This window comes from Paroedura picta, chromosome 16 (genome assembly GCF_049243985.1).
Source record: "Paroedura picta isolate Pp20150507F chromosome 16, Ppicta_v3.0, whole genome shotgun sequence".
In the NCBI taxonomy this organism is placed as follows: Eukaryota; Metazoa; Chordata; class Lepidosauria; order Squamata; family Gekkonidae; genus Paroedura; species Paroedura picta.
Window position 1 is genome coordinate 23,834,994 of NC_135384.1, and position 26,819 is coordinate 23,861,812.

General features: G+C 47.7%; 1 protein-coding gene across 2 annotated transcripts in view; it reads right to left on the reverse strand.

Moving 5' to 3' along the window:
* TBKBP1 (TBK1 binding protein 1) overlaps positions 1–26,819 on the reverse strand; it is a 70,264-nt gene that overhangs the window by 35,075 nt on the left and 8,370 nt on the right. For both annotated transcript variants that reach the window (XM_077313112.1, XM_077313111.1), the window contains exons 2-7: positions 15,703–15,983; positions 13,997–14,119; positions 12,351–12,455; positions 10,523–10,664; positions 8,869–9,065; positions 4,407–4,468 (exon numbers count right to left, since the gene is read on the reverse strand). In XM_077313112.1, coding sequence (XP_077169227.1) covers positions 4,407–4,468; positions 8,869–9,065; positions 10,523–10,664; positions 12,351–12,455; positions 13,997–14,119; positions 15,703–15,924 — 851 coding nt within the window. In that variant the 5' untranslated portion in view covers positions 15,925–15,983. The remainder of the gene's footprint in view (positions 1–4,406; positions 4,469–8,868; positions 9,066–10,522; positions 10,665–12,350; positions 12,456–13,996; positions 14,120–15,702; positions 15,984–26,819) is intronic.

A 26,819-nucleotide genomic window follows, 5' to 3' on the forward strand; every position in this document is an offset into this window, starting at 1 on the left:
CGAATCATCTGAAAATGGGAAATACATGCACAGGGAACTTTCAACTATTTTCAAGAACAAATAGCAGGTACACAGGACACTAATTATGACTGGGGCGTTGTGTGGGGATACCGGCCTTCCCCTATAATGAAACTGCTGATCAAGACCAACTGGCTAACCCTCTCTTGGCTGACAGATAATTGATAAGCACCGTTGTAAAAAATATCTGCTAACAGCAAAGAGGGATGTGAGTGTGTCAGCTTCAACCGCTGAAGTAGGGGGGGCAGCTAGCCCCCTCCTCACGCAGAATGGCACTGCCACCATTCCCCCTTTAGAAAGGGGAGATTCGTCCACAGATCTGCCAAGCATCTCAATTCATTTGGCTTTCGGATTAGATGAAAAGTCAAAAAATGTGTCTACGATTCTTCAAGCAAAGCACTGAGAACCCTCCTCCGCCTGTTTCCGGAAAACAGATTGTGAGGTGGACTTTCCTGATTAGTACGACGAACAGGATATCTGATGAAACTTCCAATGTTAATTCAGGATTCTGTGGGCTGCTCAGCACACGCCAAGGCAACACAATGGGTGCGTCTTCCGGTAGACAAGCACAAGATGGGTTGTCAGGTTCCCCCCTCGGCCACCAGCAGGGGAGGGGAGGGGAGGTTGTTAGACCCTGGCTGGGATACTTCAGGAGCTTTGGAAGGACTGGGATCTCAGTGGGATACAACATCACAGATTCTACCCTCCAAAGATTCCATTTCCTCCAAGGGAAGAGCTCTCTCTAGCTTGGAGATGAGCTATAATTCCAGGGGATAACCTGGGTCCCACCTGGAGTCTGGCATCCCAGCAAAAGACTTGCCCAAAGGCATCCCAGCAGGAGAAAGTTCAGAGGGCCCCAGTCCAAAATGGCGCCTTCTGAGAGGGAACAAACTGGCCACTCTAGGCAACCTAGCCGTGCTTTGTTTCCTGAGCAGGGAGCAAAGATGCTGCGGCATTGACCAAGAAACCAGGGGCCATGTGTAGAGGTGATAGAAGGTAGGGGATTGATCCCTAGACTTATCGCAAAGCAAGCATCGCTGGGGCAGGGAAGGAAGAGACCGGGATGGGGGGCGGAGGGGGAGATGTTTGTTTGTTTGTTTGTTTTAGTACACCATTTAAGCTGCTAGATTAAATTTGGGGGGGAAAGGGGACAGTTTGCTCACATGGTACGTTTTCACACAGTAAGCTTTGGACCCTGCTATCTTGAGAAGGCAAGCGTGCCCGGGGTTACCGACCGCAAGGGAGCTGTACAAAGCACAAAGCCCCTACAGCAGGGGTCGTCAACCTGTGGTCCTCCAGATGTTCATGGACTACAATTCCCATGAGCTGGGCTCGTGGGAATTGTAGTCCATGAACATCTGGAGGACCACAGGTCGACGACCCCTGCCCTACAGGACCTGCTGGGGGGGGAAATGGGGGGGAAGGCAGAAGCGTGCTGCGTACATTCCTGCATTTCATCTGAGTCAGACTGGTGACTAAGCGGTTTTGCAGGCAATCGGTGGAAGCAAATGTACTTACGGTTCATTCAAACCCCGTTGGTCCCCTTTCTGCCTCCGTGTGCCTCCACGCAGAGGTGGTTCCAAGATGAATGGCTCAGGGCCCTCTTTTCTCACCCGGCACAAAAGAGCCGAGGCGGGTGTCGCATCAAGCTCCCCGTTGACATGTTTTAAATTCACACTTCACACCCTCTTTCTGTGCTCCCTCTCACCCCTCCCTCCCTCCCTCCCCCAAACCCTTGATTAATTAAAAAGGAGACATGCAAAGCGAGATGCCAGATTTTTCAAAATAAGCCCTCAAAACATCCCCTCTTTTGAAACCGCCGCCTCCGCGGCCAGGATTTCGGCAGGCAAACAAGCCCCAAACAAGGGCCAGGGTTATGGCGTCTACTCATGGACACGAGTGCCGTGTTATGAATTTGGGAACTCCTTCCACGCAGCTGAAGCAACCCCTGTGGGTGACTCTTTCCTCTGCTGCGTGGAAATGTCACTTAGAACTCATCAATGCACACACAGTCCACAATAAGGTTAGGAAAACAGCACAGGGGACGAAGTCTTAGCGCCTCTCTCTTCACGCACCATGGCCCCAATCCAAATCAGGTCGACGTGCACCTGGGAGTAAAGGGACTTCACAAGATGCTTCAACTCTGTAGACCATGGGGATGTCCCAGGGAAAATTTGCCATGCAGATAGTCCAGCGCTCTGCGTAGAATTTAGAACAAGGCTCTAAAAAGCAGGTCTTTCTCCGGCAAGATGGGCCTTTATTATATTTTATCTTTAAGGGGTGGATAGCTTTTGTTGGACTGGCCCCAACCTGGTGGAATGAGCTCCCGGAAGAGCCCTGACGGAGCTGGCTGGGTTCCGCAAGGCCTGCAAGATGGAGCTCTTCCGCCAGGCATTTGGTTGAGGTCAAGGAGGTGACCGGAGATGCCATCTGTGGGTCCCTCTCCATGTGTATGATCTGCCCCCTGCATGGACAGGATTATAGGATCAGCTATGCTGTCCTGGCTGGAACAGTTATTGGTTTGGATTATGCCGCCACCTGTTTTTTTGGCTTTTATTTCTATTTTATTATTGTATAATTAAGAGGTATTATGGATGTTATATTGCATTTGATTGGTTTTATATTGTGAACCGCTCCAAGATGATTTGTCGTAAAAATTTAAATATAAATACTTCAATAAGTAAACTATATAGTCTGTTTATTTGCATGTAGCCATAGGCCATTACAAAATCAGATTCAATTTTTGAAACAATTCAGTTGTGGAACTATAGAAATAATTCGCCTCCTGGTTAAACAATAAATGAATAAATAATCAAATTGTATACAGCCCCATCGCTGTTCGCTCAGGGCAGGTGACGACATTTTAAAACCATACGTCACAATGTAAAAAACAGTAAAACAGCAACCCTTCATTAAAACTGCTGCTTATCTTCGTCTCCCTATGGGGGTTTGCCGGAGCTCAGAGGGGTCCCTGTCAGTGGATGTTTCCGGCGGGGAGGGGGAGGGCCAGAATTTCATGATGTCATTGCCCACCCTCCACCAAAGGCCTGGAAGTACAGCTCAGTTTTGCAGGCCCTGCAGAATTGTGTGAGATCCCGGAGGGTCGTGATCTCTTCAGGCAGGGCATTCCACCAGGCCAGAGCCAAGGGCAAACTGGTTGAGGCCAGTTTTATCTCCCTGGGACCGGGGACCCTAAGCAGATTCAAGCTGCCTGATCTTAATGCTCTTTGGGGGGGGGGGAATCTTGGAGGGAATTCGGAGTAGAAGCTCAAAAGAACTGAGGCCGCTTGAGTGATTTGAGCGCCATGGGAATCGAGGGATGGAGGCGTGTTTTTTTAATTTTTCTTTATACTTTGACGGCATTACAATGCAAGCTTGTTACAACAACCACACTCACTTTTCTTTCCCACTCTTCACTGCCCCAGGCGCCCTTTCTTCTGGTGTTGGCGGCTAGGGGAAGCTTGGGAGTGAAAAAAAGGGCAGGCATTTTCCTGTTTTGATCGCATTAGGACGCAATCGCGTTATTGTGCATGCTCAGTTAAAAAAAAAGGAGGGGAAGGAAGGCAAGACAGGAGCAATGCCTGCTCTCCTAATGGGAGTGCAAAATGGTAAACACAAGAATGCTCCTGGCCAGTGCTGGAGAAAACCACAAATGCAGAATGCTGGGCGCAAATCTGGTTGGGGGGTCTGCATCCAGAATCCAATTCAGTGAGAATCCGCCGGCAAATCACAACTGCGGAAACAGTCTAAGTCTCTCCTCGTCCATCGCACCTTGGATCTTTTCCCTAATACTAACACACATTACGGTCACACACACAGAGACTATAAGCACCTAAAGCAGGGGTAGTCAAACTGCGGCCCTCCAGATGTCCATGGACTACAATTCCCAGGAGCCCCTGCCAGTGAATGCATTCGCTGGCAGGGGCTCATGGAAATTGTAGTCCATGGACATCTGGAAGGCCACAGTTTGACTACCCCTGACCTAAACCGACCACAGATTACTCCCTTTCGATCATGTATCTTTTACCCCCAAAGCCCATTTGTCATATAATGCTCATTCCATGGGGCCTGGTGCCCCATTCTTCTGTCCTTTCAAGGTGCCTTTACCCCCAAGATGCCCCATTCAAAGAAATCTCCTTTTGTCACACATGACTTCTATGCAAGAAGTTGCACCACCCTCATTCAGTTCAGTTCAGTTCAAACTTTATTACACCTTCATTCTTGGCCTATTCCTTCCACATGACGTTACCCTTCCCAGTTACTTCTACACCCCAAGTTACATTCCCATTCCCCCACAACAAATTGACTCCAGTCCCGCCAGCAGCCCCCACAAGAGCTCTCCACAACGCCCCCCAAAGGCTCAGAGCTTTGACGTAAAAGGCACTTACTGGTCATCTCCAACTTTCTTTACCCATGCCATGTCTCTCTCCGACTGACTCGTTGCGAGATCCTAGGGTTGACATTAAAATAAACCTTGTTAGAATGGCAGGAAAGGGAATGCAAAGGAAAGAGGGAACAGATCGGACCGGTAGGGAACCTCGAATCCTGCAAGAAGAACCAGAATGTATGAGGCGAACTGAGGTGGTGTGCAGCAGACTATGAGAAGACACCAGGGGTTAAATGCTAAGCTAAGATGCACGGCTCTTGCCCATACAATCCCCAGGAAGCAAAGTTGTCCCGTCCAAACTCGGGGATCTAAGCTAAGACTATCTACCACCATCCTTTCACTGATTGAGCTGTGCAGTGAAGTGTTGTAAACAATTTTTTTTGTTTTTGTTTTACAAGATTACGAAGTGTTGTAAACAAAAATAATACCAGCTGAATAAATGACTACACATTTAGTACGTTTATTAATGAGGGCCAGCTTGGGGTAGTGGTGAGGAGCGATCTAGAGAGCCGAATTTGATTTCCCACCACTCCACATGCAGCCGGCTTGGTGACTTTGGACTAGTTGCGGTCCTGTTAGAGCAGTTCTGTCAGGGCTCTCTCAGCCCCAAGACTTCACGGGGTGTCTGTTGTGGGAAGAGGCCGAGGAGGCGATCGTAAGCCACTTTGAAACTCCTGGTAGTGGAAAGTAGGGTATAAAAACCAACTCTTTTTCTTCTTCTTCTTCAAAATGTGGAATTTGTTGCCAGAAGATGTAGGGATGGCCACAGGAATAAACAGCTTCATGGAGGAGATTCGTGAAAGATAAGTTTACTGATGGCTACTGGCCCCGGCGACTGAAGGGAACCTCCACATTCAGAATCACTAAACCTCTGAATCCGAAGGCCAAGAGGCAACATCAAGGGAAGGCCTTGGCCAGTGTGGTGTAGTGGTTAAGACTGGCCAGTGTGGTGTAGTGGTTAGGGACGGTGGCTTCTAATCTGACAAGCTGGGGTTGATCCACCACTCCTCCAATCAGCTGGGTGACCTTGGGCTCGCCACAGCCCTGATAAAGTTGTCCTGACTAAGCAGTTCTGTCAGAAGTTCTCTCAGACTCACCTACCTCACAAGGTGTCTGCTGTGCCGGGTTATTACTGAAGAAGAAGAAGAGTTTGTCCTTATATGCCGAAGGAGTCTCAGGGTGGCTTACAGTCCCCTTCCCTTTCCTCTCCCCACAGCAGACACCCTGTGAGGTGGGTGAGGCTGAGAGAGCCCCCCCCCAGCCCCATGCCTCCAATTTATTTGAGCCAGAACTTTTTTTTTTTTTAAGTTTAAGATATTCCACCCCCACCTCCAACTGGGAACCCAAAACTGTCAACAGTATTATTTTCCCTTCTGCCATTTTATCCTCCACCCAGTTGGGTAACTCCTTAGGCTGAGTGACTAGCCCAAGTCCAACCAGCAAGTTTCCATGTCAAAATGAGGACTTGAACTGGGGTCTACCTGATCATGTGGTAACAGCCCCCCCCAGCCATCCTTAGCCATGTGAGTGCCTGCCATTATAGCCCTCTTTAAGTATTTGAAAGGTTGTCACTTGGAGGAGGGCAGGATGCTGTTTCTGTTGGCTGCAGAGGAGAGGACGCGCAGTAATGGGTTTAAACTACAAGTATAACGATATAGGCTAGATATTAGGAAAACATTTTCACAGTCAGAGTAGTTCAGCAGTGGAATAGGCTGCCTAAGGAGGTGGTGAGCTCCCCCTCACTGGCAGTCTTCAAGCAAAGGTTGGATACACACTTTTCTTTGATGCTTTAGGATGCTTTGGGCTGATCCTGCGTTGAGCAGGGGGTTGGACTAGATGGCCTGTATGGCCCCTTCCAACTCTATGATTCTATGATCCTGCGTTGAGTAGGGGGTTGGACTAGATGGCCTGTATGGCCCCTTCCAACTCTATGATTCTGTGATTCTATGATTCTATGTGACAGACGCAAGATGTGATCCAGCTCTTCCTGGGTTATCAACACTGCAATTTCCTTTATTGTGGCCACGGATTTGAAGCAGTGGTCTGCGTTCGATCGCTGCTGGGTCACTCCAGCCCCGCATTCCCTGGCAAGGCAGGTCACATATTATGTACTCGATGTGAGTACATTAAGTCTTTTGTCTGATTCCATCAGAGCACATTTCACAGGGCCAATTTCAGCTCCCTGAATCAGATTTGAGAGGCATGAACACGGGGAGGGGGGGGGGAAGATATTGTTCATCAACTGCTCAAAACATTTTCAGTCTCCGTCAGCCCTTTGCTTCCCAGGAGACCATTACAATCTTTTCTGCCTTTACTCTACATTAATTTTCTGGGGGGGAAAAATGTGTTGCCTTTTTTTTTTTTTTTGTCTTCCTCACAAAGAGCTTCATAGAAATCAGAAACCCAGAGAGAGGGCTCCATCATTTAACATCTTTAAGTGTTAGCTTAAAAAATGTTCCAATTTTGTCCGTGGTGAAGTGGTACCTGAAGGTCCTTGCATACGCACTCCTCAGAACAATGCCTCGCGTCTGAAAGGGTTTTTATAAATATAATTTTGCTGTTACCTCCCTTTCAGCCTAACTCCTTTCGCTCCATTTCCATTAGAATGTCAGACTAGTGTCTGGAACACCCAAATCTGAATCTCTCTCTTAGGTAGGTCAAGCTAGGTGACCTTGGGCCAGTTACACAGCCTGACCTACCCCACAGGGTTGTTGTGAAGATAAAATGGAGGAGCAGCCAAGAAGAAGACTTGATTTTTATCCCCTGTTTTTCCCTACCCAAAGGACTCTCAAAGCGATTTATAATCGCCTTCCCTTCCTCTCCCCACAACACACACCCTGTGAGGTAGCTGGGGCTGAGAGAGCTCTGACAGAACTGCTCTGTGAGAATAGCACTATCAGGACTGTGGCTGGACTATCACAACTGGATGCTATCAGCGGCTGTGAGTCCCCATTGGAGAAGAACCACGGTGCGCAGATATCTAAAACATACAAATATTACAGAAAATGAAGAAAGCAAATCACCTTGGGGATGTTACTCTCAGCTAAACTCTCCTCACAGGGTTCTTTTAAAGCTAAATGGGGAGCTCATTGGAGGAAATACGTTTTAAAAAGCATGACAGGAAGACCTATTAAATGTAAACTTCTAATGTTCTCTTAATAAAGCTCCGTTCTTGTTTCATAGTCTTACTGAATGGTTTTTCCTATGCTTGCTCTGTCACCCTGTATAATTTTATTAAAACCTAACACACTGTGAGTAACAGAACTAGCAAGTTAATCCTTATTACAAGCCAGCTACCCACATGAGAGGTGTAAAGGTCATCTTCCAGTTTCAACAGCTCCATGGTGTATCCTACAATCAGATTTGTACTGCAGCCCACAATTGATTCTACAGGTCATGCCTCCTGGAATCTGTGGTTCTACCAGAGGAAGGCTCAACATCCCCAAAATGACCATTCCCAAGAGCCTCTGTGGTACCCAGAATGCCCCAATCCACCTGCACCAATTCAGTTGAGATGCCCTTGAAGATGCCACGGTTCTTACAGTTTGGGGTATGGCTGGCATCACCTTCAGAGGAAAAGCAGGACTCAGACTTCTTTTGCTTATTCAAAACATTTCTATGCTGCCCGTCCAGACAACGGCAGCGGATAATAAATGTTCAAACATCTCAATCTTTAAAAACGTTTTTCGCTTAAAAAAATACAAGAACTCAGTTTAAAAAACATAGAAACAGCATTAACAACAAAAGCCAGGGAACAGGCTGAGAACAGTTACTTAGGGTATGCCGGTTATTTGTCCCTCACTGAGTAGCTTGTGGTTTGAACATCTTTTAAAATTGCTCCTTACTGTCGACTTTTTCTTCTTACACAAACAATGCCCCCTTGTGCATAAATGAAAGCATTTCCGCACATCAGTAAAAATAGCGTTTAGCCAAGCGCTAAATGTTATCTCGCTTCTCAGCCATTCCTCACCTTTTCTGCTGTCTCGCTCTTCTCTGCTGCCATTTCACCCTTCTTACACTCCACATGTGCTGCTGGAAACGGTGGAAGAGAGCAACACGCCTAATACACGACTCTCTTCCGCCTGTCAATCAATCCAGGCAGCCAATCCCCTTCCTCTATATTCTATCATGGGAATTTTGGCATTCATGCCTTTCCTGGGGCCAGCTGGGGGGTAGGAGTTTGAGGTAGAGCCTCCAAACTTTCTGGGTAGCTCCAGGAGGCTCTTCCCTGACTCTCCTCCAAATTTCAGAAAGATTGGTTGAAGGGGTCCATGTCTAGGGGCTCCTGACAAGGGTTCCCTCATCCTATGGGAAAGATGCTGGATATTAGCGACTTTGTGAGAAACACGAAAAATGTAGCATCTTCACCAGGTAAACATTTCACTATATTTATGGTGTGCGGAAAAGCCCCGAATTTCCCTATAGTGCCTTTTTGTCACCCACCTCATCGAGAGCCAGCATACCTGGGCCCGAGTCTCGTGCAACTGCTTGACTTCCGCCTGCAGTCTCTCGCACTCCGCTTTCAGCTGCTCCTCCCGATGCTGGGAATTCTGCACTTCCTGCCGTGTATCTTCCAGCTCCGCTTCCAGCCTGTGCACCTCCAGGCCCTCTGCCTGTTCTAAGCCTCGGGGGTTCTGCCAGTTCATGGAGCGATCCAGGACTGGAGAAGGAAAGAAGGAGAAGGGAGGGTGTAAGGCAACAGGGAAGGTGAGGGAAGGGCTATCCCACAGGCCCATGTGGCAGCCATTTTACTGACTCTCACCCTCACAAGGTGGCTGGATTCTGGGTTGCCTACCTCCAGGTGGGCTCTGGAGGTCTGCTATTACCATGGCTCTCCAGGCCACCGAGTTAATTTTCCCCGAAGACAATGGCTGCGTCAAGAGCCAGTCCATGGAGGAAGAGGAGCCTCAGCCAAGCACCTGTCAGGAAACCTTGAGCAAAAGGGAGCCTCTGGAGCAACGAAGGTGAAGGCAGAGGCAAGACCTAAGTTGCAGATACTGGGTTGGAGAAATATGCCACTGCTTGTCTTTTGGCTTTTTTTTTAGCCACTGTGTGTTTAAGCGGGCATTAGGGGTTTTATGCTGCATTTTATTGGTTTTATGCTTTGAACTGCCCCGAGACGATCTGCCTTGAGGGGTGGTACAGAAACGTGATTAATTAATTAATTAATTAACTAATTAACTAACTAACAAACAAACAAACAAACAACATAACATAACATAACATAACATAAACATTTCTCCAAAAAACAAAACCATAATCATTTCCCCCGAAAACTGTTTTTAAAGCAGTTTTTAAATACATAATTAAAAGTTTAAAAAAAAAATTTCCTTAAGAATTCTGGGTAAGTCAGAGGCCCCCCCTTTAAAAGCTTTTGAAATGGAACATTTACTACTGCACAAATCAAGGCACCACAGTGCCATCTACTGGCCGAAAGACACAGTGCGTCCATCAAACTTTCCTATGTAGCACACCTTTAAGACCATGAGCTGTGCTTTTCAGTTTTTCAACCTTTTTTGTATTTAGCTGTGGATTCTATATATGGGCTCCTCCACAAATCTAGGGACAACTACACAGCAGTCTGCTTCAACATGCGCATAGAGCAGCTGTTCTCAACATTTTTACTGGTGAGAAACCCCAGAAACATTCTTCGGGCTTCAAGAAACCCCAGAAGTGGCACAATCATGCAGAATATGGTTGGGAAGCAGAGCTGAGGACACGCCCACCCAGGGCCCATCCCCTTCCCACCTCCTCCAGGCCCATCGTTGGCCATTTGGGGGGTCAACCTGACTATATATGGTCATGTCACCCAACAAATGTTTAATAAATTTTAAAAATATTTTAAATTAATTAACTCCCACCCAATCAGGAAACTGTTCCAGGGTCGTCAAGAAACTTTAGGGTTTCACGAAATCCTGGTTGAGAAAGGCTGGCACAGAGAGCCAGTGTGATGGACCTTCCGAACCCAGATTCCATGGCAAAAGATGCAGAATTACCCATTCGCACGCCTACTGCACAACATCATGTGACGCAAGCATCCTGGAACAACCAGGGCTCGGGAGAGCATGGAGAAAGACCAACCCCCCCCCCCTCCCCAGACCAGAAAACGGGAGTCACCATGGCCACCGTGGAGCGAAAGATACTGCACTTCCTGCGTTTGCAGTGGAGAGCTCATGCTCTGGAACGCGCTGCTGTCCCTCTGCCTCAGCTGCTGCTCCAGGCTATGGATGCGATTCAGATGTGTCTCCACCAGGGCTCTCTGCAGAGAGAGGAGGACAATAATGGGTGGGGAGGAAGAGAAAGAGAGAGTATGCATGCAGGAATGCCGAGAGCTACCCCAGTGCTGGAGTCCTTGGGTCCTCTTCCCATCATACTAAAACATCAAACCATACAGCTGGAAGGGTCCATACAGACCATCTAGTCCAGCTCCCTACTCAATGCAGGATCAGCCTAAACCAGTGGTTCTCAACGTTCCCGCTGCCACAAGCCCCGCAAAGGAGGTTGTAGAGTTGCCTGGCAATCATGGAAGGCCAAGGCAGCCAGCACCTTTGCAAATGGGGTTTTAACTGCAGCTAAACACATCTCTAGATTTACAAGAATTCTGCTACAGAATATTTCTGGCTCTGTCTCTCTAGAGTCCTGTGCTCAGGGCAGTTTACCATTCAAAACCACAATACGGTACAGCACAAGACATTAAAACACAAACCTTTTGATATACAGCAGAAAAATGCTGGTTTTTCTGCATTCTCATTTTCCTAGCTTGTACAGCCCAGTTACTGGGTGGGGGGGCTGTTCTAAAATGTATTTATTTGCTTACTTACTTATGTATAATTTATTTCTGGGCTGCTGCTCCTGGGCCTGCCAGCTCATGGTGGCTTCCCCTACTGGTCAGGGTTGATATTACATTAGTTGATGTTCGGTATAACTCCCTGCGGATTTAAACTGCAGGTTTTACATGAAGCAATGTAATATCGAATTGACCACCAGAGGGAGCAAAACACTTGGAGAGCAGGACCCCCCCCCAAAAAAAAACAAAGCACAGGAACATAAAAGCAAGGAAAATGAGAATGCAGAAAATCCCTACCTATAAAACAGAAGCGGACCAATAAAAACTGGTAAGATAAACTCCTAATTAAAGCCTAGGTTTGAAAAGATGTGTTCTGACATGGCATCTAAAAGAAAGCAAAGGAAATGCCAGGTGAGTCTGAAGGGGTGCTTCAAAGGCAAGGTGTCCCATCGAAAATGCTGCACCTCCCCTCTGAAAGCATAGAGATCAGGGCTTGAGAAGCTGCAGGCTAACCAGATTAATGCAAAATCATGTTTTTTTCCACCCCTGTTTTGTTTTGTTTTTTTACCAGGAGATTTCCACCACCCCATCCGTAGGGACCGTGTCAGGCTGCACGTGAGACAAGTCAAAAATTAAAACATGCAGTCAAGACACCCTGGATTAGAGCAGCTCTCATCCCCGCCAGCAAATCCCCAACCTAGATGAACCAAGAAAAACATCCTATGTGATTTGTGTCTTTAGGCTGGGGGTTTTGATAGTTCTCCAAATGTTCCCTGGAGAAGAAGACCAGTTTCAGCAGAAAAACCGCACCACATCTAGGGCTGGTGAAAACGTGGCTGTCCTTCCTCACATTATAGATTTGCACAAAAGAAAAAGACCTGGATACCCCAGGCAAGCGGGACCCCACAATCTCAGAAACCAAGCAGGGTCAGCCCTGGCTAGCACCCGGAAAGGTGACCTCAGAGGAATACCAGGGCCGTGATGCGGGGGCCAGGCACTGACAAATCACCTCTGAACATCTCTTGTCTGGCAGCCAGATGACCTTAGGATCTGCCAGCTTTATTACGCACATGCCATGTGATCAATATAAGCCTAATCTTTGCAAAAACGTATGTGTGAAGGAAGCCACCTTGTGCAGGAATCCTGGGTGGAACTCACCATCTGTCCCAGCTCTGACTCAAGGTCAGTTTTCTCCACGCACAGCTTCTCATAGGCTTGGATCATCTCTGCCAGCTGCTCTTCCCTCTCCTTGCTTTTCTGGAGCTGGGGAAGGGGAAAGGAAAGGAAAGGAAAGGAAAATCAGGGTGGGGCAGAAAGCCTTTTCCTCCCATCAGAGTCTGCAGATTTCGTTCATAAAACAAATAAGCAAAAAAGCAACCACACTGCCCAACCTGTTCATCAAAAGGCAAAGGAGGAGATACAAAACATGCCCCCCCCCCGTCCCAATTACTTTTGGAGAGGGAGTCTCCAACCACAGTTGAAACATTTCCCAATCCAAGATTCCAAGGCAGTTGTGGTTTCTTTCAAGGTACCAGGTTTCGGGAAGTGTGTAGCAAACACATCAAATTAGATTTTGAGTGGGTCAGGAATGAAGGAATTGTTTTCAGGCACGCTGCAGCTGTTTTGCAAATCCTTGGAACCAAAAGTTCTGGATACAATTTAACCCTGTTTTGATATTGTTCCTGGCGCAGTGGATAGCCACACAACTATACAATCCTATGCTGAGTTACTGTCATCTAGGCGCATGGAAATCATTGAGTTTGATTGGAAGAACCGGATTGCTGAGTCTGCGGCGGCACAAAGAGGCACGATTCTTGTGGCTCCTTACCAGCTGTCAGGTTTTCATCCCGCTATTTTGGCTTATGCTCAGATTAAAACTGGGCTGACTTGTAAAGTGCCCCAACTCCCTGGTGGGCATGATGCGATGCCAGTTTTGTCCTTGTATTGAAAGACATTCACTTCCAAAGAAGTCATCTTTCAGTAAGATCTAAGAAAAATTTTAACTTTTAAAAACATCTGATGTCTGAATTGTTTGGGAACAGGGAAGCATCAGGAAGCACAGCATTGTAAACAGGAAGCTCCTGCATTGTAAACAGGAAGTTCACAAATGACTGTTTCTATTACAGCTTAAACCAGAGTAAGACCATGCTGGACTCAAGGCGCCTGTGATTCACCTGGGCCGCCTGCAGTTTTGTATGTTCACTTAGAAGTCCACATTCACTAAGAAATAGCCTTAATTCATTAGGGGCAGTTCTGTGGAGGGCTGCTCTACAAACTACCTTTTGTAAAATGGGACTCCAAAGAGGAAGAAGAGGAGAAAGGAAGTGTTTTAGGGTCACAGAATTATTGGGAACTCCCTGCAACAGCAGCTACACCAAAATCACACAGTCCTCCAAATGCCACCACGATCTCTAACAGCAAAACAAGAACAGACAATCACAGTCAGCAACCAAAAAAAACTGAAGCAGCAGAGACTGGTAGGAAATCAGCAGCTGGTAGGAAATGCAAGTCCAAAAGCTACCAAAGACCACTCAAAGATAAACCCTGGAGGAAGTTACACAGGTTCAATAGGTGCCACAACTGAAGAGGCCCCACCCCATCCACTAAATTTCCAAAGATGGGCTGTAAGGAAAGAGAGGTTCTGATGAACATTTTAGGGCATGGGTGGGTGGAGATGGGAGAAGGTGGCTTCACTTTTCTTGGGTGCAGATTGTTTAGGTCTTTACTAACCCGGAACAGCACACTGGATGAAATCCCACAAGGTAACATGGCGGCTTCCAGGCACACAGGGAAGCCCCACTCACCTCCCGTTGGAATTGATTCAACTGCTGCTGGAGGTTGGCTTTCTCGCTCTTCAGAAGGGAGGTTTCCTTGGAATCGTAGACGGAGAAGATGCGGTCATCTCCAAACTCACTGATCAGCGGGAACTGCAGGACAGAAGGAGAACAAAATGCAAGCATTTACGTTTATGTATGATCCGAAGTTTTTTTTTTTTTTTTTAAACACTTGAGCAACATTAAATCAGCATATAAAAGTAGAAAAATCTAGAGCTCAGCTATCAGCTGGTCAGGGCAACGATACAGAATATTTTAAAATATTACAATCACAAAAGTGGATCTTCTACGTCGCATAGCTCTTCTGGGCTTGCTCTAACCCATTTTTCCCGTTCTGAAAAAGGGCCCATTAAAAGGATCTCTTAAGGGCCTTGGGATCTGCATGGACAGAGCCACATGGGATGGGGCCTGGAATAATGAGTGGGATTGGGCAGAAAAGCCCGGTCGATAGAACCCAGCGAAGGCAGGAAAATTCTAGCTGCAAAACATCCTTGCTTTGGGCACCTTCAGAGCTAGCCTGGTCTACTAGGAGGCAGGAGATCCGGGTTCAAGTACCTGGTAGGAGAGGCTACAAACATGGAGGCCCCGTCCTCCACCTGACAACCCCAGGATTGAAGACCAGGGGTTTAGAACGCGCCTACTACCTGCCTGGTACCTTGTTGTGTCAAGATTCTGGGTCGGGAATCGACTGTGCCCTTCTCTTGAGAATTCTTCGGGCAGCTCCATGCATCCTGCCTGCAAGACCGACTCTCCGGCCTTCAAAAGGTGCCACGGGCAGTTGCCCACCCACGCACATTCTGAGCAGCAGCTCCCACCTTGAGGAGCTCAGGAAAGCTTCTGGTCTTTCCACACCATGTGCAAAACCAAGGGGGTATTTAAAGAGAGAGAGAGAGATGTGAACTCTAGTAGAATGAGCAGTCCTTTTATCCTGGAATGGGATCGTAGGACGCTGGACTGGCTTCTGTAAGCAGCATCTGCATTGTGTTATATCTTGTAATTCATTTTCTGACTGTTCTATAGCATCCCTTTGCCTGATTGTTCACATTGTTTTCTACTTCTGCAATCCTAGTCTTAGGGCATTGTTCATCTTATGCCGTCTGAGTGCTCTATCGATATCCTGCAATCTACCTTCAGTCTCAGCAAGAAAGGCAGACTGTAAATAAACAATAAAATGCATCTTGACACCTTGAATGGTCATTTGTACGGCTTTATTGGGGCTCTACAAGAAGAGCTGGGTTTTATACCCCGCTTTTCACTACCTGAAGGAGTCTCAAAGCGGCTTACAATCGCCTTCCTCTCCCCAGAACAGACACCCTGTGAGGGAGATGAGACTGACAGAGCCCTGATATTACCGAAGAAGAAGAAGAAGAGTTGGGTCTTATATGCCGCTTTCCTCTACCCGAAGGAGTCTCAAAGCGCCTTACAATCGTCTTCCCTTCCTCTCCCCACATCTTGGTGGGGTTGACAGACCTCAGGCAGAATGGCTTTGAGAACAGCTCTATGAGAGCTCTGAATGGCCCAAGGTCACCCACCTGGCTGCAAGTGGAGGAGCAGGGAATCCAACCCAGCTCGTCGGATTAGAGGCTGCCATTCTTAACCACAACAGCACGCTGGTGCTCTACTTCCTGACATGGGTCCATAGGACTTTGGGGACTGCGCATCGCCCACAGGCTCACCTTGATCTCGTACATCTTGAGCTTCCGCTTGAGGCAGGCGTTCTCCCGCTCCAGCCCGGTCAGTCGGTCCTTGATGTCGTCGTAGGCCGTGATGAGGGCAAAGTGGGAGGCCGAGCACATCTCGCTGGAGAGGTCTGTGTTGGGGCTGTCCAGCCACTCGTCATCCTGGACCAAGGCATCTTGGGTAAGGATGCTGATGTCATCCTCAAACATGGAGTCCATGGCACAGTCTGGAGGAGGAGGGCATCTAGGAAGAAAGGCCAGGGCATGGCGATATCCAGCTGTTAAAAGAAGACAAGGAACATGAGGGCGAAGCCAGCCAAGAAATCAGAATGGGAAAAGAAGAGGGAATCCTGCCCTGGATTACAGACACCTTTGCTAAGCTCTCCTGTTTCTCCCATGGGTATCATTCCAAGTCCTTGCAGGAGGCCAATTCATCCTGCTAGTCCTCACTGTGACAGCCCTCGACTGCCATGACTCAGCCCATGAGTAAATTCAATCCAATAGCTTCCCTTTCCTCTCCCCAAAACTGGCATGCTCCGATCTATTTGTTTATTTATTTACATCCTCCCTATGTTGTGAATTTCCTGCATTCTGCAGGGGGTTGGACTAGATGACCCTGGAGATCCCTTCCAACTCTTTGATTCTATGATTCTGTATCCCCACCTTTCTCCCTGATGGGTAGCCAAAGCACTTTCTGCTCTCCTCTGCTTTCTCCTCACCACAACCTTGTGAGGTAGGTTAGGCTGAGTCTGTTCGACTGGCTCGAGGGAACTCAGCAAGCTTCCGTGGCGAAGTGGAGATTCGCACCTGGGTCTCCCAGATATTTGTCCAGCCCTCTAACCTCCACACATCATGCTGCCCATAACAGCAGTGTGGTTTTGTTCAGGGACAAATCCAAAATCCAAATCCCAGATAACTGCAGAAGGGGGGCAGGGACAGGAAAATTAATAACCAATTCAGGGCAAGTTTTTCCAAAGTTTAATAAATTAAACTCTGCCCCCAGCCCCACCCACCCCGAAATAATACTGGGAGATATGACTCACACTCTCCCCCAAAAGGGTGTTTTGCTACAGTTCTCCCAGCTTTGTCATCTGCGTCAACTCATGCCCTCTCCCTTCCGCCTTTAATGGATGTATAAGGGAAATGTTAATCTATATTCTTCTTCTTATTATTATTCCTCTTCTTCTTCATCATCTTCTTCTTTTTGTTTCTGTGTGAATCACTGATCTGGGCATGCCTTTCTAGTGGAAGGAGAGTAAACCCAGAACGGTGACTCATGCAGAGTTATGCAAGAAGCAGCCTCTTCCGAGGTTCGGTAACTGCCCCTGACATAGCAATGCTCCAGAATAAGCAGTTCCGAGCAGAAGCCGTCAGGATGGATGCAAGACCTGGAAGCCTCTTCTGTGTGTATTTGGGGGACTGGCAGGACCTTTGGGTTGTATATTTCTCACAGCACACCAGCAGAACTCTCACAACTCACTCATAGATCAGTTTGAAAATTAATGAAATACAGTGCCATTTTTTAAATCCTTGATCACGCTTCTGTCTTCTTCATAGACAAGGGGGAGGGAAATAACAAGCTTTCTCACATTTCAGTTTTCCTCTCTTGTAAGTTCCTGTTTCGTTTTGTTCCCCTGTAGTGGACAATTCCAAATTAGACTGTTTTGTGGCCACCATAAAAGCCTGCAGGCTAAATCTGCAGGGAGATATGCTGAAAATACGCCAGTATAATATTGAATCGACCACTAGAGGGAGCAAAACACGTGCAGAGCAGAACGTGGCTCCCCAAAGAAACAGGAACTTACAGGAGAGGAAAATGTGAACGTAGAAAAGGCCATTCCATGCCAGAGGAAGCTCAAATACTGCCAGTCATTCAGGAATTAAATCGACCTACTTCAGGAAGTGATAGCCATACAGTTGGAGGCCCAGTCCAGATGACTGAGAAGCATTCTTTCTCTCATTTCTGAGCAGCCAAACCAAACTCCTACGTATACAGTTCTTGGGAAAGAAAATTCCAGCCAGGCATGAGTATCAGTTTTAAAAAAGTGATTTGTTCTGGTTTGGTAAATATTATTTCTCGGGTTTGTTTTTATTTGTAAGGATGTACTTTTTCTTTAAATTGATATAACATTTTTACAAAATTAATTGATCACCCATCTTGATAAGGCAAGTACAGTTTGTTCCTTGTGAGAAGAGAGACGTAAGAAGAGCTGTTTTTTTAATGGCCAGCTTCTCACTATCCAAAAGAATCTCAAAGCAGCTTACAATAGCCTTCCATCCTTCTCCCCACGACAAGCACCTCTGAGGTAGGTGGGGCTGAGAGAGCTCTGACAAAACTGCTCGGTGAGAACAGCTCGAACAGAACTGGGACTAGCCCAAGGTCACCCAGCTGCCTGCATGTGGAGTAGTAGGGGACTAACTCTCCAGATTAGAATCCGCTGCTCTTAACCCCTCCACCACGCTGAGGTCAAGTCCTACAACAGTGCCTTAAATATAAAAGTCAAACAACACCCATTAAGGAGCAAAACAAAGTTATCTTGTGCAAGCCTCATGGAAATAATTTGGAAATTCTGCAACTCCCATTTATTTTGAGCCCGATCCTCTCTCCCAGTTGGCCCTCAAACTCCCGCACCTCGTTCAACTACCTTGCGGTTCCAGAGACGCTGCTTGTGTATTTTGATAAACACAGAGAGAGAGAGAGAGAGAGAGAGAGAGAGAGAGAGAGAGAGAGAGATGCATCCTTTCACATCCTCTTTGAATGCCTCTTTGCTCAAACCAAAAGGGAAATCTGGGATTTAATTCCAAGGGAGACTTCTCAGCTATCCAACATATGAGAGGGAAGGTAGATTTATCGATGCAGCGCACAGATGGTGAGCACAGAGAACTGTGGAATTAAAGAGTCACCACCACAGAATACGAAAACGCTACCCAGATATTTTTGAGAGAGAGAGAGAGAGAGAGCATGCTCAGCAGCACACTGGGGGTAAATCTGGCACGGAGGGGAAAAGAGCATCCAACACGGAAGAAGGTGGGAGTCCAAACTGTGTCACAGGAACTGGGATGGCATGGCAATATTTTTAAGGTGGATGAGGTGGGCGTGTTTGTTACAGCCTGCAGATGCCCTCAAAAAAAAAAAAAAGGAAAAGAAAATCGGCATGTTTTGGCAATCAGTCAGTGGTGTGAATGAATGAAGGTTCCACCGTAGAGACAAAACTCCCTCCCTTGTCCTCTGGTGTCAGTGAGCCAGGAATGACTCCCTGCCACCAGAAGGGCTCTCACAGCCACGAAAGGCCACTCCACCCACAAGCGCCCCCCCCCCCAAGAGGATGCAGGGAGCCCGCCCTGCCTGCAAGTCTGCTAGAGGACCTGCTCATCTAAGGCTCCTTCCACCCAGCAATTCCTTCCTCTGTTCCCTACGGTGCTGCTGAGAATTCAGAGGCATCTGCAGCAGCAGCAGCAGAAGCAAGAGCATTCACACGGGAATCCTCCTGTACTTTTCTGGCCGCAGCCCCTGGAGCAGCCATTCATAGGGTTGCCAGGTCTCCAGCAGAGGATGAGGGTGTCCCCACCCCCCAGGACCCAGGTGGGCAATCACCTGAGGGACCTCAGTGGGGTACAAGGACAGAGCCCACCCTCCAAGCAGCCCTTTTCTGCAGGGGAACTGATCTCTGTAGAGCAGGGGTAGGCAACCTGTGGTCCTCCAGATGTTCACAGACTACAATTCCCATGAGCCCCTGCCAGAATTTGCTGGCAGGGGCTCATGGGAATTGTAGTCCGTGAACATCTGGAGGACCACAGGTTGGCTACCCCTGCTGTAAAAGGTAAAGGTAAAGGTATCCCCTGTGCAAGCACCGAGTCATGTCTGACCCCCGGGGTGACGCCCTCCAGCGTTTTCATGGCAGACTCAATACGGGGTGGTTTGCCAGTGCCTTCCCCAGTCATTACCGTTTACCCCCCAGCAAACAAGCTGGGTACTCATTTTACCGACCTCGGAAGGATGGAAGGCTGAGTCAACCTTGAGCCGGCTGCTGGGATCGAACTCCCAACCTCATGAGCAAAGCTTTCAGGCGGCTGCCTTACCACTCTGCGCCACAAGAGGCTCTTGCTGTAGAGGCTCCTGCTGTAGAGGACCTGTAATTCTGGTCACACCTGGAGGCTGGCATCCCTAGCCCTTCCATCTACCACAACCAACTGAGGGCTTTTCAAGCTTAAAAGAATTAGTAAGGCGTATGGCAGAGGCCAGGGCAGTGGCCCAGTGTTACCCTCAGGGGATCTCTTCATGAGAGTCACTTAGGATCCTCGCTCCCAGGGAGAAAGAACTATTGACCCACTTGCTGAACGGGGGAGGAGGGATTGGTATTTTTATTGTTCGCCATCTTGTTTATGTATTAAGGGGTATTTTAGGGGTCTTGTTATGTTTTTTTCGGCTTTGTAAACCGCCACGAGACATTCGAGAGCAGCGGCATATAAATATAAATAATGATAAAATAAAATAACCACAAAGCACTCTTTCTAAGCCCCCTAAGCAGGGGTGGGTGTGCTGAGGCGAGGAAAACCCCGCTCGGCTGCTGCATCCTTCGCATCCGCTCAAAATACACAAAGCCATCGAGCTTTTGTTGCTAGGCACATGGCTGGAGAGCCTCAGTAAAGCTTCATCTGCTACTCTGCAAAACGAAAAGCAGGTTACGTATTTACCGCCACCCTTCCTAAATCCTTGGAAGAGGGAAAGCATCCCAATACACCAAAACTGGACATTATTTTGCACCGGTGTCTCCAGCTCAGAAGCGCTTTGGGGCCCCAGAAACAACCTCCATTGCTAGGAGGTTGAACACCAGAGAGTTGAGGGCTTGCTGTTGTTACTTAGGAGGAAGCCTATCCAGACATTCCTCCCGTGGATCCTAATTTTCTGTTCCTTAGGTTCATGATCCTCCAGGAGATTTCCTGTTATTACAAGTGATCTCAAGACGACTCACATCAGTTCACCTAGAGAAAATGCCTACTTTGGAGGAAGAGCTCTATGATATTTTCTCCACCCACGAAACCTCCAGACATTTGTCAACTCAGCTAGCAACCCTCCTCTCTCCTTGATCCTGGGCCCATTCCGCACACATAAGATAATGCACTTTCAATGTGATTTGGCAGCTGGATTTTCCTGTGTGGGAGAGCAAAATCTACTTCTAAAGTGCATTGAAAGTGAATAGGCCCTAGTCAATCCTGCACAAATCTCCCCTTTCCTAAAATCCTGTATATCCCATTCTCAAATTGTTAGGCTACAGTTGAGAAATTAGGATTTCTTTAAGGCAATGAACTACCTGGGGGGGGGGAGTGTGCATCTTGTCTGCAGTTGTGTGATACAGATAACTCCGAATGGCATGACAAACTCCAATGCAGACCGATGAACACAACTCAAATGAGGACTCGAAGAAAATAACACCAATGCTCAATTTATGATGTTAACAAGGAAAGGAGTATTAAATCTTAACTCCAAACAGAGTACATTGGCCTTCTCGCTTGAGCATGGCTTCGGTGATTTGCAATTCGTTCCTGCAGCTCAAACTTAACTACACAATCCTGAACGAAGCGACGCACAGTTGTGTGCATGCTTGCAGATCCATGCGCGCGAGGGCAACGGCGCTGCAGCCTCTGCATCTATTGCAGCTGCCACTGTGTGCTCTGAACGATTAGTGACAGATTGTAGGGCAACTTTTTCATGTCTATCTTTAACCAAAAGAACAAACCGTTCCTTGGTTTTTAAAATTAGCGGTGGATAGTGGCTGGCGCGGCTCGAGGAGTTGTCTTCCTTCCAAAGAGCTTCAAAGGCAAGCCTCCAGTGTGAAAATGGCAAAGTGGAATTCAAGAAGCTTAACGTTATTTCACACACCCCAGGCACGAACAAGGACTTAAGACTTCCTTATACACTATAGGTCAGGGGTAGTCAAACTGCGGCCCTCCAGATGTCCATGGACTACAATACCCAGGAGCCCCCTGCCAGCGAATGCTGGCAGGGGCTCCTGGGAATTGTAGTCCATGGACATCTGGAGGGCCGCAGTTTGACTACCCCTGCTATAGGTCCTAACATCTCGGTGTGATGCACCTTTTGCAGATATTAATTCAACCCGGATCTTTAGACGGTCTTTGTACAGCTCCTGCCAAATCAGCTTGGCATGTCTGTGATTAGATGCTACAAATGGGAAATCACAAAAACCTGCGAGGTGAATTCCCCTCTCCCACTGTTTCAAGGGAGCTGCAGGGTGCGGAGGCCCAGCCCGTTTTCAAAATGGGCTTCTCTTCTAGTATTAATATAAACAGTAAAGGTGAGACTGGATACCTTTGCCAGGTTCCTTTTCCAATTTCAATTTTCTACAATAAAGACTCATCTGTTCCACATAATATATTTTGGGTAAGGCCTTGGAGGAGGAGCTGGTCTCATGGCTTACGTGCCACTCAGAGCTTAACATCCACTCAGGACAACTGTCCTGCCCCTGAGTGCCTCCTCCTTCAACTGCTTTGCCTGTCTGTCCAGCAGCCAGCCTTCCGTGCCCCACCCCTGACCACCCCCTCCTCCTTCCACTTCCCTCCGAGGCTCGGAGGCTGCAGATCCCTGCCGTGTGAGAGCTGCCCCTGCTGGTGAGTTCCCAACAGCTGCCTGCAGCGTTTCCAGGTCCTGGGGGGAGGGGGAGGCCGTCCACAGAGTTCTTCTACCCCACCACCCCAATCTAGCGCCCCTTGTATTCCTGGCCCCTAGTTTATTATAATTCTTACATACTGCTTTGCATAGATACTTTGCATCCACCTTAAACATTTCCCCCCACGTCATAGATATATCAAAGCTTCAGTCAGAAATTTCAAAGAAATATTATCAAATACTTTTTCAGGATCTAAACGTAGTCTTTCCCCCTTTTTACCTTTTGAGTATTCAACAGCATTTATTATATACCTGATATTGTCCTTCATATCTGTGCAGGGAACAATTCCTGCCACGATCATCATGCATCACATCTGGGGTACATCTTGTCAACCTCAGAGATCTTGTGACGTTTTTGGACAGTGACACATTTGGGGAATTTACTCTCCCGATATAGGGCCATGTGCCAGCTGGGATGGGAGCAATTCGTTTAACCTTCACAAGGGCTATGGCTCTTTCAATCATTGCCCCCACTTTAAGGAATGGTTTGTTTACCAGAAGACCTTTTTTGGCAATTGTTCAAAAGCTGTGTAAGGTTGTACTTCTTCCATGTTCCTTGGGGAATCGAACGATTTTGGCATTAGTCCAGACTCAAGAGAAAATTCCGGAGCTTTCAAAGCTTTTGTTTTCTGAGAGGAAACTGCATGTTCCCTGGCTATGAGGCGATCTCGAGATCCGACATGGTCAAGCAGAAGTTTCATTTATGTGATGGGGAGGCATTTGCTGGCATTCTGTGGAGGGGGGGGGGAAGCAGTGTCTAAATGCCTACAAAAATTCCATTACATTACCCAAAGCATTTTACGCTCCTCTTTGCAATGAACCCACCGCTAAATAGACCTGCAAGGTGTAATCAGTTGATTAATCCACTCTCTGTTTGGTTGATTAATCCGTTGGGGGCCGATTTTAAAAGGGAAGGGCCAATTTGAATCAATGAGGTTTATGGTTAGAAGGCTGCACAGACCTAAAGGGGAAACCAGGGGGTCCCATGGGGAACAAAAGAGGGAATGAAATATCCCAGCCTGTGTATACAAGCCAGGAGCTTATGAGGCTGAGCAACAGAATAGACTAAATGTTAAATTGCGGATCTATATTGCAATTCTATAGGAGCCTCTTGTGGCGCAGAGTGGTAAGGCAGCAGACATGCAGTCTGAAAGCTCTGCCCATGAGGCTGGGAGCTCGATCCCAGCAGCCGGCTCAAGGTTGACTCAGCCTTCCATCCTTCCGAGGTCGGTAAAATGAGTACCCAGCTTGCTGGGGGGTAAACGGTAATAACTGGGGAAGGCACTGGCAAACCACCCCATATTGAGTCCGCCATGAAAACGCTAGAGGGCGTCACCCCAAGGGTCAGACATGACCCGGTGCTTGCACAGGGGATACCTTTACCTTTTTATTACAATTCATTTGCACATCTAAAATTTTAAAAGCATCAGTATTAATTATACACTGTGGCACAGATCCTGTCCATATTGACACATGGATCAAATGAATACGAAGTACAGAACGTGTTTCAACCCCTCCTGGGGTCCTCCTCGGGGGTCCGATAATTAAATACACTGAGACAATCTTGTAGTAGGAACTGAAAGGAGGTAAAAGGCATCTGAAACAGCTGAAGCTATGAAGTAGATGAAACATTTGAATCAAAGAGGTTTATGGCTAGCACAGAGGACACTGGTTTAAACACAGACCTAAAGTGGAAGGCAAGACGGTCTGCGTGATCCCACACCTTCATTCTTCTCACAACCATTTGCTAGATTTAGGGTGGTCGCTGTGTGGGTCTGAAGTAGCACGACAAAATCAGAGTCCAAGCACTCGAAAGCTCACGCCTTGAATGAATCTTTGTTGGTCTTAAAGGTGCTACTGGACTCTGATTTTATTGAACCTGGAATTAAGTTGGGTTAGGGGCGGGTTGTGATTCTCCTTTGAAGGAGCAAAACCTTTTTTACCCGTGACACAAACAGTGCTCAAGACAAGGAAAACAGAAACGACGAGCATGCGTCAGTATTTGCCCCCCTTGCTACGGCACCCCTCAATAAGGGCCCAGCCCCTTAACTTCAGAAGTTGCATCATTAGTTAATTAGCGTTCACCAGTTTGCAATTCAAATGGTGCATGTCTGGCCACAGGTTGTCTGTATAAACCAGGGGTAGTCAAACTGCGGCCCTCCAGATGTCCATGGACTACAACTCCCAGGAGCCCCTGCCAGCGAATGCTGGCAGGGGCTCATGGGAATTGTAGTCCATGGACATCTGGAGGGCCGCAGTTTGACTACCCCTGGTATAAACAGAAAACGGATATTACCGGGATTCGGTTTTGACAGAGGTCCTAAAAGAATAAAGAAACAAGGAAAGCTACAAAAATAGGACACTTTTCTTTCATTTATGAATATAGATTTATTATATTGCCAGTGGATAGGTCTGTTTCTCTCCGTTTGGTTTAATTATTAGACCGTCCTTCTTATACTCTTGTATAACACATCCAAATACAGCCATAGGATAATTCTTTGCCAAAACAGCCAATCGGTCCCCTGGAATTCAGTTGTGGTTCACAAAAACCAACACGGCTACCCATTTAGTTCCAGGTTGTAATGCAACAAAAGAAGACAAACGGGGATTGGGGAGGGGGGGGGGTTGAATACTTTTGCAAGCCACTGTAGCCAAAGGAATACATAGCTCCTTGGTGGGTGCGTCAAAAATCCCATTGGGGGGGCTGGGGAGGGGGCTAGGAGGAGAAAGAGTTGATCCATCCAAAGGAAATCAACAGTGAACCGGGCCTGTTTATTCACGCATAACAAGCCGATGTGCTAATGAGCTCCGTTTCCAAGCTAATCCCAAGCAACAAACCCAGCAAGCCAAAGAAATGCCCTTGGAAACTTTTTTTTGTTTGTTTCCAGAAGGGGTTTTTTTTTTGCCCCCTCCCCTCTCCCCTTTCCTTGCCTGCTGCAGAGCGCTTGTTAGTTCCCCCCTCCGTTCCATTGTTTCTTTCCTCTGGGTGGTGAGTTTTTTGGAGGGGATACTGAAGGAATTAGTATTTAAAGGTATTCAATTAAAGAAAAGCCCACACACATCCGAGGGAAACGCATCATTAACAAGGTAGAGAGAGAGAGAGAGAGAGAACACGACCTAGGTACTTGGAAAACAAAACATTTTTGTTTTAAACCAAAACCAGGGAAAAAAAGGGATAAAGCACAGCTTGATTTCTTGGGAGGGGAGAGACCTGAAAGGTAGCAATGTTCAATCGATATTGCCATTCTAAGATTATTCCAGGACAGCCTTGCATGACCTCGCATGGTGCTTTAACTAGTATATGCTTGCTGTACTTCCCCTTAGGGAAGCAAAGTACTCAAGGACTTGCTATGAAGCCCGGCTAGGCTCAGTCCCTGCCCTTTCCATGCCAAAAGGACGTAGGGATCAACTGATGGGATGTTTGAACTCACGCTGTGTCCTGAGGCTATGGGTTAGGGCTCCAGGGAAGAGGGGAAGCTTAACTCTCCCCTCTATAAACACTGTTCTAGGTTAGAAGCTGGGCTGCGGCACACAGGCAGAGTACCAGCTTCGCGTGCAGAAGGCTCCAAGGTCAATCCCCGGCACCTCCAGGGAAAAGGATGAGACGGGAGGAGATGGGAAGGACCTCTGGCTGAAAGTCCAGAGAGCTGCTGCTGGTCGGAGGACACCAGGGATTCCGTGAGAGCACTCAAGGGCTCGCCGGCCTTCCCCCTATATCCTGCCTTAATGGACTTGGTTCTAGGGCTCCTCGAAGCCTGAAGAATATTTCATGGTCTAAAGCACAGGTGGCCAAATGGTGGCTTTCCAGATGTCCGTGGACTACAGTTGCCATTGCAGCCCCCTGCCAATGGGCTGTTAGCACGGGCTCTTGGGAATTGTAGTCCATGGACATCTGGAGAGCCACAGTCTGGTCACCAGTTTGGGCACAGCTGGCCAAACTGTGGCTCTCCAGATGTCCATGGACTACAATTCCCATGAGCCCCTGCCAACAGGCAGGGGCTCATGGGCATTGTAGCCCATGGATATCTGGAGAGCCACAGTTTGGCCAGCCCTGGTCTTAAGACTGAAACAATAAAGACCTTGCTCCATCAGAGGCCTGACTCAGAAGAAAGCTCCTTCATGTGGCCTTTAGGTGCAGCGGCAGAATAACTGCTTTCCATGTGGAAGGTCCTAGGTTCAATATCTGGCGCCCCAGGGAGGAGGCAACCTCAAATAACCCCGACCTGAGACCCTAGAAAGCTGCTGCTAGTCAGGGCTGGCTATACTGGCCCCACCCCATGCCCCCTAACGACCAATCTCCAAACATGGGAGCCAGTTTGGTGTAGTGGTTAGGACTGGGGACTTCTAATCTGACATGCCAGGTTCGATTCTGCACTCCCCCACATGCAACCAGCTGGGTGATATTAGGCTCAACACGGCACTGATAAAG